The sequence below is a fragment of the Myodes glareolus genome, chromosome X (assembly GCF_982192425.1).
Source record: "Myodes glareolus chromosome X, mMyoGla1.1, whole genome shotgun sequence".
Classification (NCBI taxonomy): domain Eukaryota; kingdom Metazoa; phylum Chordata; class Mammalia; order Rodentia; family Cricetidae; genus Myodes; species Myodes glareolus.
Window position 1 is genome coordinate 147312293 of NC_142053.1, and position 19348 is coordinate 147331640.

Below are 19348 nucleotides of genomic sequence, written 5' to 3' on the forward strand. Positions count from 1 at the left end.
CTGAGTCTACATTTATGTCTTTTCCTGATCAGGCTGTTGTTTCCTCTAAAGTCCCAAAGCCTAATGCTGCTATCTGTCACAGCTTACCCTATGACATGCTACTCCCTCAAACTTTACCCCTCCTCGAGTTCCTACCTCTTTTTGGCACATCTCCTATGCTTCCTAATCAGCCATCTTCTCCTCTTTCCCACCCCTCATCTCCAGTCCCTTCTACTCCCAGGAGACCAGACCATCTAAGTCCTGTTCTGATAAACTCCATCATTAACCAAACAACACACCATGTTCAAAACTTTTTATTTTTAGACCAAGACAAATTTCATTGGAAAATATATTAGGGTTATTAGAGGATGTGAGGTATCTCCGAAAAAAATAACAAAACATTCCTCCCAACACAATTTTATGTCTGCCTCTCCACAGTTTGTGAATTTCACTTTAACAGATCTTCACCAAATCATAGACGTAGATATGGGAGTCATTATCAAACTTGATGAAATACACAGAAGATTTGGTGGGAACTTTGTAAACGATTTTGCCTGTATTTTGGGTTCTGTCTCTTTTATTGTACTTCACACATTTGCCTATCAAGACGTCCGTGCCTGCTTCCTCTTCTGGAGGACACTCTGGCATGATGTGGAGGTTGCCTAAAGTGTAGTCATCCAGATGGTGGTAAAGGTACAGGACAGTATCTTTCTTGTTTGAAATGTAGAACATGGTTGTAATGGTTGGCACCTCATCTGAGGTCACCCCACCAGACTCATCCATAGAGCCTGATATGATGTGGAGGTTGCCTTCCCTGTAGTCTTTCAGGAGGTCATAAAGGTACAAGACCGGATCTTTCTTGTAGGTAGTATAGAACCAGGTCTTCATGATTGGCACTTCCTCTAGGACCATCCGTCTCCACTCATCCTTAGAGCCGTTTGTGCCCTCAAATATATGTGTCACTGCTTTGCCAACTATGATATTTGCAAAGTGAGTGTTTGTCACCTGAGTTAATGACACTTTATTAGGCAGTATCCTAAGGTTTAAAATCCTTTCATCATTGTGAAGCTCCAGTCCGTAGACACAATCAATCCCATCATACTTCAACAAATAGAGGGGTATGTAGGCAGTTGATCGAGAATGATGGTATCCCATTGGGTGACTGGTTCATTGCCTTCCTTCCATCCATGAGAAATTCTGTGGCCAACAATATTTTCCATGGTCTGGAAAGGTCTGAACAGTTTTTGCTTCTTGAGAGGTGTCCCATCCCTCTTCTGGAGTGTTGGCCAACCTCTCATACTCAGAAGATTCTTCATCATGTCTTTAGACCTAGTGCGGTTGGCCACAGCACTCCTGGTCCACTGTCTTGTGGCTATTGTTCTGTGCTTGGGCTTCATACTTGTCCACTCTCTGAGGTGGAAGAACTCGACACTTTAAAACACATATGAAGTCATTGCCTCCACACTGAGTGCCTGCAAGGAAAAGAAGGAGAGGACATGAGGCTAAGACTCTTTTCTAGAAGTACTTTGTTTCAGGTGATGAAGACAGTGCTAAATAGGTTTGGATGCATAAATGTAATTTTGTCATAAGACAATAGTAGGAAAATTAGCAAAATATCCTCTACAGCTCAGTGTAACTGTCTCAGAGATGCATTCTTGCTGCCCAGAGGCAATTCCCCTCTGTTGGGAAACCTACTTTCTGTCTGAGTAGGTCAATGAGAGGAGGCAGTATGTCTATCCTCAACATGGGTAAGAAAAATCTGAACAGAATGGCAAAGAAGCCAGAAGGACAGCCATACCACTCCTTCTACCCTCAAGCCATGAGTCAGGTGGCTGCACACAAAAACACTTGCCCAAGATCATGGCACTATTGACTACTGGCTCTCTGTATTGTATCTTCTGATCTAGACCCAGGTTAATTACATAAAGTCATTCTGTGAAAGGAACACTGGGCCATTTTAGCTCTTGATGCAAGGGCTTCTTTATTTACTCATCCCTGATCACCCCCATTGCCTGCCCTATTGTCAGGGAGGTTCTGGGCCCAGGAACAGTTCCTTCTCCTGCACTGAGGAGATCCACTCAGAGTCACTCACAACAAAATTTAGACAAAGATGCCAAGACTCTCTTGGCTGTATTTAAAGGAAGAGTAGGGCAGGCACCAATGCAAGAATTCCTCCAACAATCTGAAGGGCAACACGACAACACCAGAATCCAGGGATCATGCAACAAGGAGAATTGAACAACCTTCTCCAGAAGAAATAGAAAAAATCAACTTTAAACGGAACTATATGAAAATGATAGAGGAACTTAATCAGGAGGTGAAAAACTGCCATGAAGAAATGGAGATAACGAACAAAAATTAGAAGAAATGAGGAAATCTCTCATAGATAACCTAGAAAATCAAGAAAAAGCAAGGAAAAATGTAAGGGAAATAATTCAAGATTTGAAAAACGAAATGGAGGTAATGAAGAAAGCACAAACCGAGGGAAGGCTGGGTAAACAGGAACTACAGAGACAAGTATTACAATGAGGGAAGTGTCCATGCACTGAGATAGTAGAACTGATATACTGGGAGATTACCAATGCCAGCTGAACTGGGAGTGATGGAGCATGTGATCAAACTGAACCCTTTGAATGTGGCTGGCAATGAGGACTGACTGAGAAGCCAAGGACAATGGCACTGGATTTTGATTCTATTGCATGGACTGACATTGTGGGAGCCTGGTGTGTTTGGATGTTCAACTTTATATACCTGGATGGAGTAGGGAGGACCTTGGACTTGCCATGAAGCAGAGTACCCTGACTGCTCTTAGGACTAGAGAGGGAGAGGTAGGTGGAGAGAGGGAGGAAAAAGGTAGATGGGGAAGAAAAATATAAATTTTTAATAAATAAAATAATCAATTAAATAAAAAATTAAATAACAATAACAGATCCAGAAGCTAGATGTGTACTTACTGACTCTCTGACAGTTGAAAATTATTACATAAGAATACAAGAAGATATGTGACCTTAAGATCAGAGATGCATCAATGGGTGACTGGTTCATGCACACTGTTAGTTTTCAATAATTTGACTATAATACTGAGGCATGGATAAGAAAATCAATTTACAAATGTTTAAAGAAATATCAAAATACAAAGGTTTTAATTTTGGTAGAATACGATACCTGGATTTTAGACATTTCATTCCTACAAATACTGTTTTCTGTGGGAGTTACACAAATAGAACGTCTCAAATTTCTGGATCTTTTCAAAGATGTGGCAAAGGCATACATTTTATCAACGAATATAGATAAACACTGGTCAAACACGGCATCCAATTACCATCAAAATCTTCTAGGTTGGGCTCTCACAGTCCCCCAGGTCAAACATGATCCAATCACTCCCAGTCACTTCGAGGTACTTGTCTCCCCAGGAAAATTAAAATATCCAGTGCCTGTTGTCAAAACCCACACTGCCCTGGATTAATGAATAAACAAGAAGGATGAATCAAAAGTTGCAATAGGATCAAGAACACATATATTTTGGTAGATGTCTATGCATGATCTAAAATCAAATCTGAGAGTACAATTCAATAACATTTTAATTGAAGGATTACTGGTCATGGGAAGTAATGTGACAATTATTACTCCAGAGTCTTGGCATGTGAATTGAACTGCTCAGGAGGCAGATGTTCATTTATGAGGAATTGGAGTCCTATCTCAAGGAAATCAAAACAAGAGATTGGTTGGATATATAGGACCAGAAATAGAGAGAGGAGATCTGAGGCCATATGTGAGTAATAGAGAAGCAAATATATGTGACTGTGATCAGTTGCATTAAAGGAATAGCATTTTAAAATTCCTGCAGTCGCAGATATGGAACATAGACCTACTCATATTTCTGTGAAGTATATTGCAAGATACTGCAAATCTTTCAACAACCATTCAAGTTGTGCAAATATAATAAATAACAACTAGCATAAATTCAGAGCTATCAACAGCCCTACCTTTAAAATGGTAAATTAAGGATCAAAATAGGCTAAACAATGGCCTTTAACAAAGGAGAAACGATGGGTTTTAGAACCAGTGTTATATGAGAAACTAGATGCTCAGAAAACTCAAGAATCAATTCTGTATGAAATTTTTGGGTATTTGTAGGTATAAAGTAATCTTGAAGAGAAGGCTCTTCCCAAAGGGAAAGTTTGGTAGACAACATAGTGCTAACATTTTGTAAGTCATCCATTGTAAATAATACACAACAATTTCCTAAATTGGTAATTTCTATCAACATGGAAGGCATTTTGCTCTCTTATTCTGATATAGAATCTGAAGAAAGAATGTTTGAAGGAGTAAGAAACATTTGTCTACTTGGGAATTACAAATTGCTCCTGGAACAAATACAAAGAGGACATGATATAAATTTTCTTGGATATAAATTATGTTTACAGAAAAAAAGAATATATAAAGAGCGAATAAGGAGAGATTAATTACAAACTCTTAAAGATTTACAAAGATTGCTAGGACATATTTCCAATCTACAGCACACATTTGAGATTCCACCTGATCTAATAATTTATTTATTTATAACTTACATGGTAAAAAAGACATACATAATCCTACCAAATTAAAAATTGGAGTGGAATAGACTTAACTTTGATTGAAAAGAAATTGCAGAAGGTACATGTGGATTATGTGGACCCAAATATTAAGTGCCAAATTCTGTTCATTTTATCCTCCCAATAAGCCCCTACAGGAATTTTGTGTATTTTGTGGAATGGACATTTCTACCAAATATCCTGATTATTGAAAAAATGAATAAAATATAATGATGTCAAAACTCAACTGACAGAATACAGACAATTCTCCTGCACCACATCCCCCTCTTTAATATAAATAAAATAAATAAATAAATAAATAAATAAATAAATAAAGGAAAATATTCATAGTCCATTTTGTTGGGAATGTGGCCATAGTATTCCAGGATACTTCCAGCTGTTTGGGGGCACTGATAATCTTATGGGGACCTAAAGGAAACTTAGAGTTATGATCAAGTCCTGACTAAAGTATTCTGTGAGACTTCATCATCTCTGTCAGCAGTCTTGAACCAGTTCTGGATGAAGAACTCTGATATCAGGCCATCTCTTCCTACCAGAGATTTCTCAGATGGTCTCCCTTGGTCACAGTGGTAAGTGAGAATTGTCTGTATTAAGTCAGTCGTCTTTTATATAAATGGTGACTGGCCAGGCAGGATGCATAGGTGGGAAAACCAGACAGGAACTAGAAATGATGCAAGGAGAGCAGGAGAATTCTGGGGAGGAGGAAGTTGATTCCACCTACTCTTGTCCAGATAACCAAAGCAGTATATGATCTGCCCCACTGAAAAAGGTAATGAACCACTTGGCTAACACTGATCAGAAAAATGGGTTAATCAAGATGTGAGAGTTAGCAAGTAAGAGGCTAGACCTAATGGGCCAATCAGCTTTATGACTTACAGAGTCCTCTGTGTTATTTTCTTTGGTGCTAAACAGCTTGGGGTACTGGGCAGGACAGAAAATCCCCAACAAGCAGGCCCTTCATGTAACAACACAGAAAGGACTGGTGAACTTGCTTAAATGGGGGATGATCCTTGAGGGTTCCTGTCTCATGAAAGTGTCTGCATATATTCTGCAGGATACAAAAGAAAGTGAATGGAAAACTGACACTCTAGGTGGAACTGTCTTTGAAATTTCATGCTTCATTGAAGAGTTTGTTGGACAATGAACCTGAAGATGGGAAGGGTCCAGCTGTCAAAGCCCTGACTTTCATCCTTCAAATACTGCTTGGTAAAGACTCGTGTAGTCAGAAAAAGTGAGATATACAATAATGAGAGATTCAAACAGGAAGAAAACCTCTAAACAGTTTACAATGTTTTAAAAATGCATGCTGTAAAAAATTTAAAGTTCTTAAACTAAAAATAAAGTGTAGTTAGGTGTGGTGGTACACACCTTTAATCCTAATGCCTGGGAGGCAGAGGTAGATTGAGCTCTCTGACTTCAAGGTGTGATAGCATACACCTTTAATCCTAGCACTGGGAAGGCAGGGAAAGACAGACCTCTTTGAGTTCAAGGACAGTCTGTTCTAAGAGTTATTCCATGACAAAGTTATACAGAGAACCTGTCTCAAAAAGTAAAAGTAAAATGAAAGAAATAGAGGTTAAAATAAAGCTGCCTTAAGATGGAAAATACACAGAGAATCTTGATATTGTATGCTATTGTGTTCTCTTTGAATTGTTTGAATGCTAAGGAAGGAGCTGCAGCTGCTATCAAGACTTTTGTTTATAAATGCTGCTGAACTAACCCAAGATAGGTATTAGGAGAGTACTTTGGCTTCAAAACTGAAGTCATAAGTTATGTAACTTTGGAGAAGTGATTTTGTTTTTGTTTCCACAGAAAATGAGAGGGTGTGTATTCATCCTGATCTAAGAAAAATCAGATTTGAACAAGGAAGACCACCTGAGAAATTCCCGGTAGGAACAGATGGCCCAGATGTCTGAGTTCTACATCCAGAACTGATTGAAGACTGCTTCCTGAGATGATTGAGACACAAAGGATATTCCCGTCAGGACTTAATAACTCTAAACTTTCTTTAGGTCCCCATAAGATTATCAGTGCCTCCAATTAGTAGGAAATAGTGTGGAACAATGCCTACATTTGCACCCAAAAAATGGACTATGGATATTTTCCTTTGTTAAAAGATAAAGAGGGGGAAATGGTGTGCGAAATTGTCTGTAATCTATCAATTATATTTTTAATAAATGCTGATTGATCAGGCAGGAGGTATAGGAAGGAAAACAAAACAGGAAGTACAGGTGATGCAAGTAGAACAGGAGAATGCTGGAAAGGAGGAAGCCCATTTCTCAACACTCCTGCCCAGAGCACAGTAAAGCAAGATTAGCCTGTTCCACTGGAAAATGTACTGAGCCTCAAGACTAACACAGACAAGAACTATGGTTTGCCATAAGATGAAAAACTTAGCTAATAAGAAGACTGAGCTAATGGGCCAATAGTTTAATAATCTTATGGCGTACTCTGTATGATTTTCTTTGGGGTATACCGGCTATGAGGTGCCAGGCTTGACATATACACCAACAAACCGGCCCCTCAAGTTACAAGTAATTCTAGAATTCTACTAACTGCACTGGAAACTAGAGTATACAGAGGAATCCATAGACTTTGAAACTTCCTTCTCCTCATAAATAAAGAACCCTTTCAATTCAAAGGCTGAAAAGGGAACCAAAAAATATATTGATTATATTACTAAACCAATTTTGCTTCAAGATAACATATCCTAAACATGTCAAGCTCCTATTACCTAGTTTCACTCATTTGGATCAATTTTTGAAACACCCTTGTCTTTACCTGCCTACCACACAATGCCCACTGACTTAGGCAATTTTACCCACAAGTGGTTGTCACAGTGTCATTTATGGGACAGTGACTGCATAAGTTTTCATTCCCACCAACAATGGATGAGAGTTCCCCTCTCTCCACATCCTCTCCAGCATAGGCTATCTTTGGTGTTTTTGACTTTAGCTATTCATTCTTATTGTCTGTGCTACTGGGGTTCTACCTAGGAAATGGTCTCCTGTGTCTATGTCTTGTAGACTACTTTCCACTTTCTCTTCTATCTGGTTCAAAGTGGTCAGATTAATGCTGAGGTCTTTAATCCATTTGGACTTGATTTTTGTGCATGGTGATAGATATGGATCTACTTTCATTCTTCTACAGGTTGACATCCAGTTATGCCAGCACCATTTGTTAAAGATGCATTCCGTCTTCTGTTGCATACCTTTAGACCCCTTGTAGAAAATCAAGTGTTCATATGTTTGTGGGTTAATATCTGGGTCTTCTATTCGATTCCATAGGTCAACTTCTCTGTTGCTATGCCAGTACCAAGCTGTTTTCAATACTGTAGCTGTGTAATAGAGTTTGAAGTCAGGGATGGTTATACCTCCAGAAATTCCTTTATTATATAAGATTATTTTGGTTCTCCTGGGTTTTTTGTTTTTCCATATAAAATTAATTATTATTCTCTCAAGGTCTGTGAAGAAGATTGATGGGATTTTGATGGGGATTGCATCGAACCTATAGATTGCTCTTGGTAGAATTGCCATTTTTACTATGTTGATCCTCCCAATCCAAAAGCAAGGGAGATCTTTCCATTTTCTGGTATCCTCATTTTCTTTCTTCAAAGACTTAAATTCTTGTCAAATAGGTCTTTCACTTCCTTGGTCAGAGTTATCTGAAGATATTTCATGCCATTTTTGGCTCTCTTGAAAGGTGAAGTTTCGCTGATTTCCTTCCCTGCTTCTTTATCCTTTGTGTATAGGAGGGCAGCTGATTTTTTGGAGTTGATCTTGTATTCTGCCACATTACTAAAGGTGTTTATCAGCTGTAGGATTTCTGTGGTAGAGTTTTTGGGGTCGCTCATGTATACTATATCGTCTGCAAATACCGAGAATTTAACTTCTTCCTTTCAAATTCGAATCCTCTTGATCCCCTTATGTTGTCTTATTGCTATTGCTAGAACTTCTAGCACTATATTGAAGAGGTATGGGGAGAGTGGACAGCCTTGTCTTTTTCCTGATTTCAATGGAATGGATTTGAGTTTCTCTCCGTTCAGTTTGATGTTAACTCTCGTCTTGCTGTAATTAGATTTTATTATATTTAGGTATGATCCCTGTATCCCCAATCTGTTCAATATTTTTATCATAAAGGGATGTTGGATTTTGTCAACTCAGAGTACTATACCCAGCCAATCTTTAGTTCACTATCAACGGAGAAAACAAATATTCCAGGATAAAAGTAAATTTAAATAATTCGTAGCCACAAATCCAGCCTTACAGAAAGTAATAGAAGGAAAATCGCAACCCAAGGAATCCAACATTGCCATCACTGCCTACAATAACCCAGACATCTAGCGACCCTTCACAACCACAACTCAAAGAAAAGAAACACACAAACTCGACTACACACACACACAAACACACACACACACAAATATAATAACCAGAATCAATAACCACTGGTCATTAATATCACTTAATATTAATGGACTCAACTCACTAAGAGATTGGATACGAAAACAGGATCTGCAGTTTACAAGAAACACATCTCAACCACAAAGATAGACATCTACTCAGAGTAAAGGGTTGGGTAAACGTTTTCCAAGCAAGTGGACCTAAGAAAGAAGAGGGTGTGGCCATTCTAATATCTAACAAAATTGACTTCAAACTAAAATCAATCAGAAGAGATGGAGATGGACATTTCATACTCTAACATTTCTTTAGAGGAACTTTAAACCAGTGGAATGTAGAAAATTAATGCAGGAAACAGGTGTATGAATAATAGTCTCAGTACAAAACACAAAGTCACAAGCTAAATGACAGAAAATCTAAACATTCATTTAACTGACACACACAAACATCCACACATGCACATATGCAGAACACAATTAATGGCTGTGGTTGTCAAAACCCACAAGGTCACATAAATCATTTATCAAATGTAACTGGAGGTGTCTGTTTTCTCTAGGTTTTTTGCAACTTGCATTTTTCCTTTAAAAAATGCATTTCACATTTTCTGTAACTCATGAGCCTGTAGATGCAACCTGAATACTTTTGAAAACTTTTGTGAGATCCAATGAAAAAGATGTCTGTACCTGAAGACATGTTATCCTCTCTCTTAATCAAGCTGACTCTAAAACCTCCATTTTGTCAGTCAAGTTTTCTTTGTTCCTGAAGAATAGCAGTGAGGTCTAAACAGGTGCTGCTTATTGAATTCATTGTAAGAAAAACTTTCCTATATATTTTGGAGCAATAATCACTTCTGTTCTCTCAAAAGAAGAGATTATTGACTACAAATTAACCTAGGATCTTTGTATGTATGTTGACAGTTGAATATAATTATTTGATCTTGTTTCCTCAATCAGTAAGAAAAGGATCTATCGTGGTGCATGAGATGACTCCTTGCAAATTTTACCCCATGCTGAGACACCCTCTAATGCCTTTAAGTATGTGGTAGGATATTCTTCCATATCTCAACTTAGTAAACATGCTTTGAAAACTCCCATGGAACTGTGAAACAATAGTCTGTACCCTGTCAATTGTAGTTAAATAGGAGGCTCATTAGATAGTAGACAGGCAGGAAGTATAGGTGGAGAAACCATGCGTAAAGTACAGTTTGGTCAACAATACAAGAACAAGAGGATTCTCAGAAGAAGGAGCAAACCATCTTAAGTCATGACTCAGGCACAAAGGAAGCAAGAAGTGACTGATCTTTGAAAAACTCATAAAGACACATTGTTATCACAGACAAGAATCATGGGCTAATATAAGTTATAAGAATAGATTAGTATGAAGAGCCTGAGATACTGTGCAAATCAGTATATAATTACTGTAGACCTTTTTGTATTTTATTTGTGAATGAATGTCTGGCATACCAAGAGGGACAGAAACATCTCTGGAAGACAACCCAAAATACATTATGTCTTACCATATTGTAGACTATGTGACGCCAAACATCTATGATAGAGTGTAAGTTGGATATATGCTTGAAAATATTCTACCTGTGATCATGCGCTACCTTTACAAAGAATGTTCTCTGGTTATGGTAAATTGTAAATTTAAAACTTTCCACATATTATACCTTATTATTCTCTGGGGAATTTTGAGCAAATAGAGATAAAATTTCACAGATTAAAATCAATCAGGTACTTCAGCTTATAACATTGTTAATTTTGTCACAGTCATTGCAACCTGGACGCACAATCTGCTTCCTCTTCCATGGATTTAAACAATACTCCACCCCAGCATGGAAGGCTCTTTCTCCTTTTACTTACCCTGACAGATGACACATTTTGAAACTTGAAGTCTTATATCTGCTTGAAAACTCAGAAACTTAATGTGTAATTGTAATCACACAATTCCCATAAGATTGTATTGATAATGACTATCTTCTTAGCATGAAGTTATGTTGTGTGAAACATTTTTCCTTTATGTACTCAACATTTAACACAAATAAGGAGAGACATTTACAAGTGATAAAAGGAACACATAAAGAAAGAAAGGCATGAATTAAAAAAAATTCAAAAGGAAAGAAAGCAAGGCATATAGTCCCAATACTTGTTTATCCATGAAAGTGAGTGAGAGGAAATAGTATATGATGAATGAAGGGAAATTGATAGGTGGCATGAAATTGGGAAAAGAGAAGTCCACAGATAGTAGGAACTCGAAGTAAGATTATACTCTCTAATTAAGGAGATCTCTTAATACACACCTATATAAAATATATGGTTTAATATTTGCAAGATGAACTAAAGTATATAATATGTGTGAATGAAAATGCATATTTAACATATATTATATTATGTAATAAAACTTAATGAGAAAATTATGAATGTCAGAAGAGATAATATAGTTGGTTTCTTAGACACATAAGGGAAGCATACTAATGCATTATTATTTCACATAAAAAGGACAATATTTAATATTCATTGAAATGTGTTGTTCTCTTTTAAAGAATAATTTTTCCATTATCAGATTTCCTGTGTTTATTATTCTCCCATAAGTAGTGATAAGGGCTTCAGCTCACTAGCTGGGTGCTGGTGGTTCTCATCTTTCATCCCAGCACTTGGGAGCCAGAGGCAGGCAGATCTCTATGTGATCAAAGATAGATATTTGCTGTTGAAATTAACAATCAGAATAAGATAAAATATTAAGATAGACTAACAGATAAGATATCTCTCCAGGAAGGTAATATGCACACAATCAAACTTTTGTGTAATGATGAGATATTATCTTACTAGACAAGTTTCAAAGCTGAGAATCCTCAGTGAGGGCATAAGAACAGAATACAGGACAGGAGATACAGACTTTATAAAAGGTAGAACTATTAAGATTTGAAAAGATTAAGGGATTCATTGAAATTGATGAGCAGAAACAAAAGGTCAAAAATCAGGACTTAGGCTCATCAGAAAATGACAAACCCCATGTTGATTTACATAGAATTTTAACTGAATATCTGGAAATTTCATTGGAAAGACTATATGGCACAAAGTATCCTAATGTAATCAATTAATATGCATGAGAACAATTATATATGAACAATTTAAAAAAATTAAAGAGGAAAGAGTTCCTTTCTTTGGCTTCTTTTTTCACTTTCTTTTTGTCATTTTTTATATTTTTTTATTAAATTTTATTGATCTCTACATTTCTCTCATCCCATCAAGTACTTTCTCCTTCTGCTGTCAACCCAGTAACAAGATCCTAATGCACATCATTTCCTTTGGAGATCTTGTCCTTTTCTATTTCCCATGTAGAGTAGATCGATTTAATCTCTCTTAGTGTTCTCATCGTTGTCTCTGTTTTCTGGGTTTGTGGTTTGTAAGCTGTAAGCTGGTTTTCTTTGCTTTATGTTCAAAAACCACCTATGAGTGAGTACATGTGAAAACTGTGTTTCTTGGTCTGCACTACCTCAGTAAACATAATGGTTTTTAGCTTCATACATTTTCCTACAAATTTCAAGATGTCATTTTGGTATTCTGCTGTGTAGTATTCCATTGTGTAAATGTACCACATTTTCATTATCTTTTCTTCAATCGCAGGGCATTTAAGTTGTCTCCAGGTTCTGGATATGACAAAAATGCTGCTATAAATATAGTTGAGCACATGCCCTTGTGGCATGATTGAGCATCCTCCTCCTTTGAATATATACTCAAAAGTAGTGTTACCACGTTTTGGGGAATGTTGTTGCATAATTTTATAAATAATCACAAAATTAACATTCAAATGGGTTGTACAACCTCAAGAATGTATGTATTATGGGATTTATCCACATTCTGTCAGGAAAATGGTGAAAGTTTGGACTTCAAGCAGTAAGGCTTCCCAACAGAATAGTTTCAATATTTATCAGTAGTCCGAGATAGTGACCTTTCTTGTTTTGGAAACAGCCATGGAGAAGAGAGACAAAAACTTTAGAACAAGAAGGGAAAGAAAATAGATTTCACACTTACAAGATCAAATTCTTGGTGAGGGTCATTACTCCAAACCTCAGTAACAAATGGCTACAGCAAACACACATTGTTCCTATTTAGCACAGCAGCAATAAATGCTTGGGGAAGGATTCAGAAGCCAAGAAAGAGGATTGAGTCATGTATTAGGGTTAAACAGGGACAGAGAGAACACTTTAGTGACTTCTTAAAAACATTTATTAAGGCTATAAAAGTAGGAGTGACAGATCCTGAAGCTTGATATATGAAAATCGAAATTTGGCTTTTGAAAATGTCAAGTTAGAATATAAGACGATTTTTGGGTGTTTACTGGTCACATCTGCACACCATAGGTGAATGAATTTTGCATACAACTAATGTTGAAACATTTGACTGAAGCACTAAGACTAGGGTAGGAAAAGCGATTTTCAGTTGTATGAGGAGACACCACAATGTCAAATGTTTTAACTGTTGTAGAAAAGGACATTTAAGAACCAACTTAAGATAAGTTATTAGTAGGAAAAATGACTCCTCTAAGTACGGTAAGAAAAGGAGGATTCAGTCTTCTGGTAAATATAGGAGGTGTGGTAAAGGCTGACATTGGACGAATAAATGTGGGTCGATAGAAGACAGACAAGAAATTATGATGCACTGGGATACTCATTATGGGGCTCTCACAGGCTCCAATGTCAAATATATTACAGTCAATCCCAGTTATGTAGAGAACATGGATCACCAGGAAAATTAACCAATCCAGAGAGGATTATAATAAACATGGGGGATGAATCAAAAACTCCAATCAGAAATATGAAGCTATATTATACCATACTTGGAAAATGGTCAAAGAATAATCAAAGAGTGCATATAAATGATATTGTAATTTACGGCTTATCAGACACAGATGCCGATGTTAGAATCATTACTCTAGTTTATTGGCATGCAGATTGGCCTCTTAAAGATACTCATTTGCTAGAATTTAGTACCATGTTTCAAGTTAAACAAAGCACAAATTGGGTTGAAATTATGGAGCCTGAAGGACAGAAACAAATTCTGCTCTCATTTGTATCTAATATCACAGTGAATTTATTGGGTCATGATTTATTGTTGCAATAGAATACCCAAGTTAACATTCCTGTACTCCCCAAAACTCATATTTCTGGAAAGAAAATCATAAGGCATTATTAAAAAGTCACTAGCCATTCAGGATGAAGAACAAGACAAAACAGTGGGCAAACCATAAGAATTACTAACAGTCTTTCCTTTAAAATGGTTAACTGAGAAACACATATGATTTAAACAATGGCTTTAAGCAGACAAACTTCAGGCTTTAGGAGAGTTGGTACAAAAGCAAATAGATATTTGACATATTGAATAATGAACAAGCTCCTTAAATTATCCTGTATTTGTTGTTAGAAAGAAATCTGGCAAATAGTGAAGGCTGAGAGATCTAAGAGCTCTAAAGGTGATTCAACTATAGGCTCTCTACAGTCTGGAATTCTCTATTATCAAAAGAATGGAATATTGATTAAACTATTTCTTCACTACAACTTTCCAAGATGACAGAGAAAAAATTTCTTTCACAGGTCTGTCGTATGATTCTCAGCCAAATGAGAGATACCAGTGGAACATTCTTCCACAGGGAAGGATCAATAGACCTACTCTGTGCCAAAACATTGTAAGTCAGACAATGTTGATCAAAATTCCAACAAAATCCCCCTTAGAGAGAATAGTAATCAAGTTTAAATGGCAAACAAAAGACCCAGGATAGTCTAACAATCCTATACAATAAAAGAATTCCGGAGACATTACCATGCCTGACTTCAAAATCTAATAAAGAAATACAGTAATAAAAACTGCATGGTATTGGCAAAAAAAAAAACAGAGATGTCGACCAATGGGATAAAATCAAAGTCCCAGATATTAATCCTCAAACCGACGAACAACTGATTTTTGAAAAAGAGCTAAAACTGTACAATGGAAGAAAGAAATCATCCTTAATAAATGGTGCTGGCATAATTGGATGTCAACCTGTAGAAGAATGAAAATAGAACCATGTCTACACCATGCACAAACTCAAGTCAAAATGAATTAAAGACCTCAATATTAATCTTACCACATTGAACATGATAGAAGAGAAAGTAGGAAGTAGTCTTCAAGACATGGACACAGGAGATCACTTCTTAGGGAGAACTCCAGTAGCACAGACAATAAGAGCCACAGTGAATAAATGGAACCTCCTGAACCTGAGTATCTTCTGTACATCAAAGGACACTCTTATTAAGACAAAAATTCAACCTACTGACTGAGAGAATATTTTCAACAACCCCTCATCAGACAAAGTTCTGATATCCAAAATACACAAAAAACTCAAGAAACTAGACACTAAAACTTTATTCAACCCAATTAAAAATGGGGTACTGAACTGAACAGAGAATTCTCAACAAAAGAAATTAAAATGTCCAAAAGACACCTAAGGTTATGCTCCCACTCTTTAGTGATCAGGGAAATACAAATCTAAACAACTTTGAGATACCATCTTACACCTGTCAGAATAGCTAAAAACAATAACACCGATGATAACCTATGCTGGAGAGGATTTGGAGTGAGAGGAATGCTCATCCATTGTTGTTGGGGGTGCAACAATGTGCAACCACTTTGAAAATCAGTGTGGCAGTTTCTAAAGGAATTGGGAATAACACAGTAATTCCACGCTTGGGTATGTACCCAAGAGATGTCCTGTCATACTACAAATGCATTTGTTCAACTATGATCATAGCAGCACTATCTGTAAGAGCCACAGCCTGGAAACAACCTAGGTGTCCCTCAAGAGAAGAATGGTTAATGAAAGTGTGGATCATATACACATTGGAGTTTTACCCAGTGGTAAAAAGCAATGATATCTTGAATTTTGCATGTTAATGGATGGGAATAGAAAATGCTTTCAGGAGTGAGATAATCCAGACCCCAAACGAGAAATATGGTAAATACTAACCCATAAGTTGATTCAAGCCATAAATAAAGGACATTGAGCTTATAATTCGTGATCTTAGAGAAGGTAAATAAGAAGGTGAAACCAAAGAAAATCATATAGTTATCCTTCTGGATATTGGAATTAGAGAAGATTGCCAGGCAAAATTTGGTACATGGAGATCTGGGGGGGGTGGAGGTAAAGGGAGATTGCTAGAAAGAAGTTAGAAAGGGAAAATTCAAGAGACCTTGTTGGAATGGGATGTGTGGGATGGAAGAAGGGTGGAAACGGGAGCAGCAAAGTCAATATCTTAATTAAGGGAGCTATTTTACGGTTAGCAAGAGACTTAACTTAAGAGGACTTTCAAGGTCCAAGGTGAGGTCCCCTGATTTTTCCCTGGGCAGCAGATGAGAGGGTGCCTGATGGCCTTGTTCCGTAGCTACACCAATGAATATCTCACATACCACCATAGAAACTTCATCTGGCCATGGAATGGGATAGAGACAGAGACCAACACTGGAACACTGGATTTTGTTCCCAAGGTCCCAATGAGTAACAGAAGGAGGGAGAACATGAGCAAGAAAGTCAGGCATATGAAACGTGCATCCATGCACTGAGAAGGTAGAAATGGTCTAATGGGGACTCACCAAGGCCTGCTGGACTGGGAGTGATGGAGCATATGATCAAACTGTACACTCTGGATTTGGCTGGCAATGATGGCTGACTGAGAATCCAAGAACAATGGCACTGGGTTTTGATTAGACTGCATGGACAGACTTTGTATGAGCCTGGTTTGTTTGGATGCTCACCTTAATGGAAAGGGATGGAGGGGGAAGCATGTACTAAACATATTTGAAAAATGACAAAGAAATGCATACTTTTCAGATAAATACTATATACCAAAATCGAATCAAGACCAAATAAACAATTTAAATAGACTTAATAGTCACAAGGAAATAGTAGTTGTCATCAAACACCTTCGTACAACAAAAACCAATGACCAGATGGTTAAGTACAGAATTCTACAAAGAATAGCTAATATGTGAACTCCTCAATGTGTTGCACATAAAAAAATAGAAGTGTCACTTACAAACTTTTATATGAAGCTACAATTTTGCTTAGACCAAAACCACATAAAAACTCAAGCAAGAAAGGGGATTACAGAGCAATCTCACTCATGAACATCAATGCAAAAATTCTAAATAAAATATTGGTAAACCAAATCCAAGAACACATCAAAAAATCCATTTTGAATGATCAAGTAACTTCATCCCTGAGATGCAGGACTGGTTCAACATATGAAAGTCTATCAATGTAATCCATCATATAAATAAACTGAATATATATCCTTATTTATCACCTTTCACCAAACTCAAGAGTAAATCAATTATAGACCTCAATATAAATTCAATCACACAGGATCTGATAGAAGAGAAAGAAGAAATTAGTCTGAAATACATGAGCACCAGAGTCCACTTCCTATGTTGAACTCAGCAGCATAGTCAAGAAGAGCAACAATGAATTACAGGGAACTCCTGAAATTGAGACGCTTCTATAAAGCAAATGACACAATCATTAAGACAACCTTCTGAATGGAAGAAAATCTTCGTTAACCCAGATATCAGACAAAGATCTGATCTCCAAAATAAAGAAAGCAAGAAACTAGACACGAAAATCTAAATAACCCAATTTAAAAATGGGGATACTAAACTGAACAAAGAATTCTCAATAGAAGAAATTAAAATGGCCAAAAGATTCTTAAGGACATGTTCGACTTCCTTCGCTTTCAGTAAATATAAACCAAAACAACTCTAAGATATCATCTGACACATGTCAGAATATCTAAATTAAAAACACCAGTGATAGCCTTTGATGGAGAGTATGTTGGGTAAGGGAAACACTCATTTCATGCTGGTGGGTATGCAAAGTAATGCCACTACTTTGGAAAACAGAGTGGGAGTATTTCAGAAAATTGGGAGTCAGCCTACCTAAGGATCCAGCAATACCACTCTTGGGAATATACCCACGAGATGCCCAATCATTCCACAAAAGCATCTGTTCAACTGTGTTCATAATAGAAGTATTTTCAATAGCAAGAACCTAGAAAAAACCTGTTAATGGGAGAATGGATAAAGAAAGTGTGACACTTCTAGAAATTAGAATACTACTCAGAGGGAAAAAAAATAACATCTTGAATTTTGCTTGAAAATGGATAGAAATAGAAACACTTTCCAAACTGAGATAACTCACACCCAAAAATATGAATATGGTATGTACTCATGCATTGGTGAATTCTAGCCATAAACATAGAACATTTAGCATATACTTCCTTATCCAAGAGAATCTAATTAATGAGGTGAACATAAAGGAAAATATATCTAGGTCCTCTTGGAAATTGGAAGCATACAAGAACACCAGGAAAAAGTTGGAAGTATGGGGATGGGAGTAGGGTTATACAATGGAAGTGTGATTAGGCAAAGGTAAGGGGAACAGTGAATGGTGAAACGTATGGTTGGAAATTCTTGGGGGAGTGTGTTGGTTGAAACATAGGAAGGGCAGATATGGGAGTAGGGAAGAAGATAAATTACTTCAGGGAGCCATTTTGTGGTTGGCAAGATTCTTTACTCTAGAGTGATTGCCAGTGGTCAGCAGGAATGTTGCCAGCTAGGACCCAGGTCATTGGAGGAGAGGGTCAACTGAACTGGTCTTGTCCCAGATTCAGACTGATAACTATCTTCATCTATAGAATCTTCCTCCAGCAACAGATGGGGATAGAGAAAGAGACCCACATGGGAGCACTGGACTGAGCTCTCAATGTACAGTGGAAAAGCAAATGGAGGGAGAATATGACAAAGGAAAACAGGACCAGGAGTGGTTGTTCCACTTACTGAAATAGTGTATTTGAACTAATGGGAGCTTAACAAATCCAGATGGACTGGCACTGAAAGAAAATGGGATATACTGGACCTTCCGAATGTGGTCACAATTGAGGCAGACTGAGAAGCCAACAAGATGACAATGTGATTTGTCTCTACTGCATTTACTGATTTTTTTTGGGGGGGAGATCCTATTGTATTTGGATGAATACCTTCCTAAGCCTTGATGGAGGGGGGAAGGCTTTGGACTTCACACAGGGCAGGGTACCCTGTCCTTTCTTAGGACTGGAGGGGGAGAGAAGAGAGGATGTCGGGTTGTGGGAGGAAATTGTTAGGAGGGGAGAGGGTGGAAAATTTGTTTCCAATTTTATATAAAGTAATAATAACTATCAGAGAAAAAAGCAAAGAAAAAGACTGTCAGATCTTACCAAGACAAGGTAATGCAGTTTTGAATATTTTCTGCCTCTGAAAATGGTCTCTCTGTTACTCTAGACCTTATCCAATGTTGGTTGTTCCACAA

At 37.2% G+C, this 19348-nt stretch overlaps 1 protein-coding gene across 1 annotated transcript; it reads right to left on the reverse strand.

Annotated features, from left to right (window-relative positions):
- Window positions 1-339: 339 nt before the first annotated feature.
- Window positions 340-1447, reverse strand: LOC148117539 (spindlin-2-like). The gene is given in 2 exon segments (XM_087903199.1): window positions 340-1094; window positions 1097-1447. Coding segments are annotated over 2 exon segments (942 nt in total). The 5' UTR covers window positions 1377-1447; the 3' UTR covers window positions 340-432.
- Between the last annotated feature and the right edge of the window lie 17901 nt (window positions 1448-19348).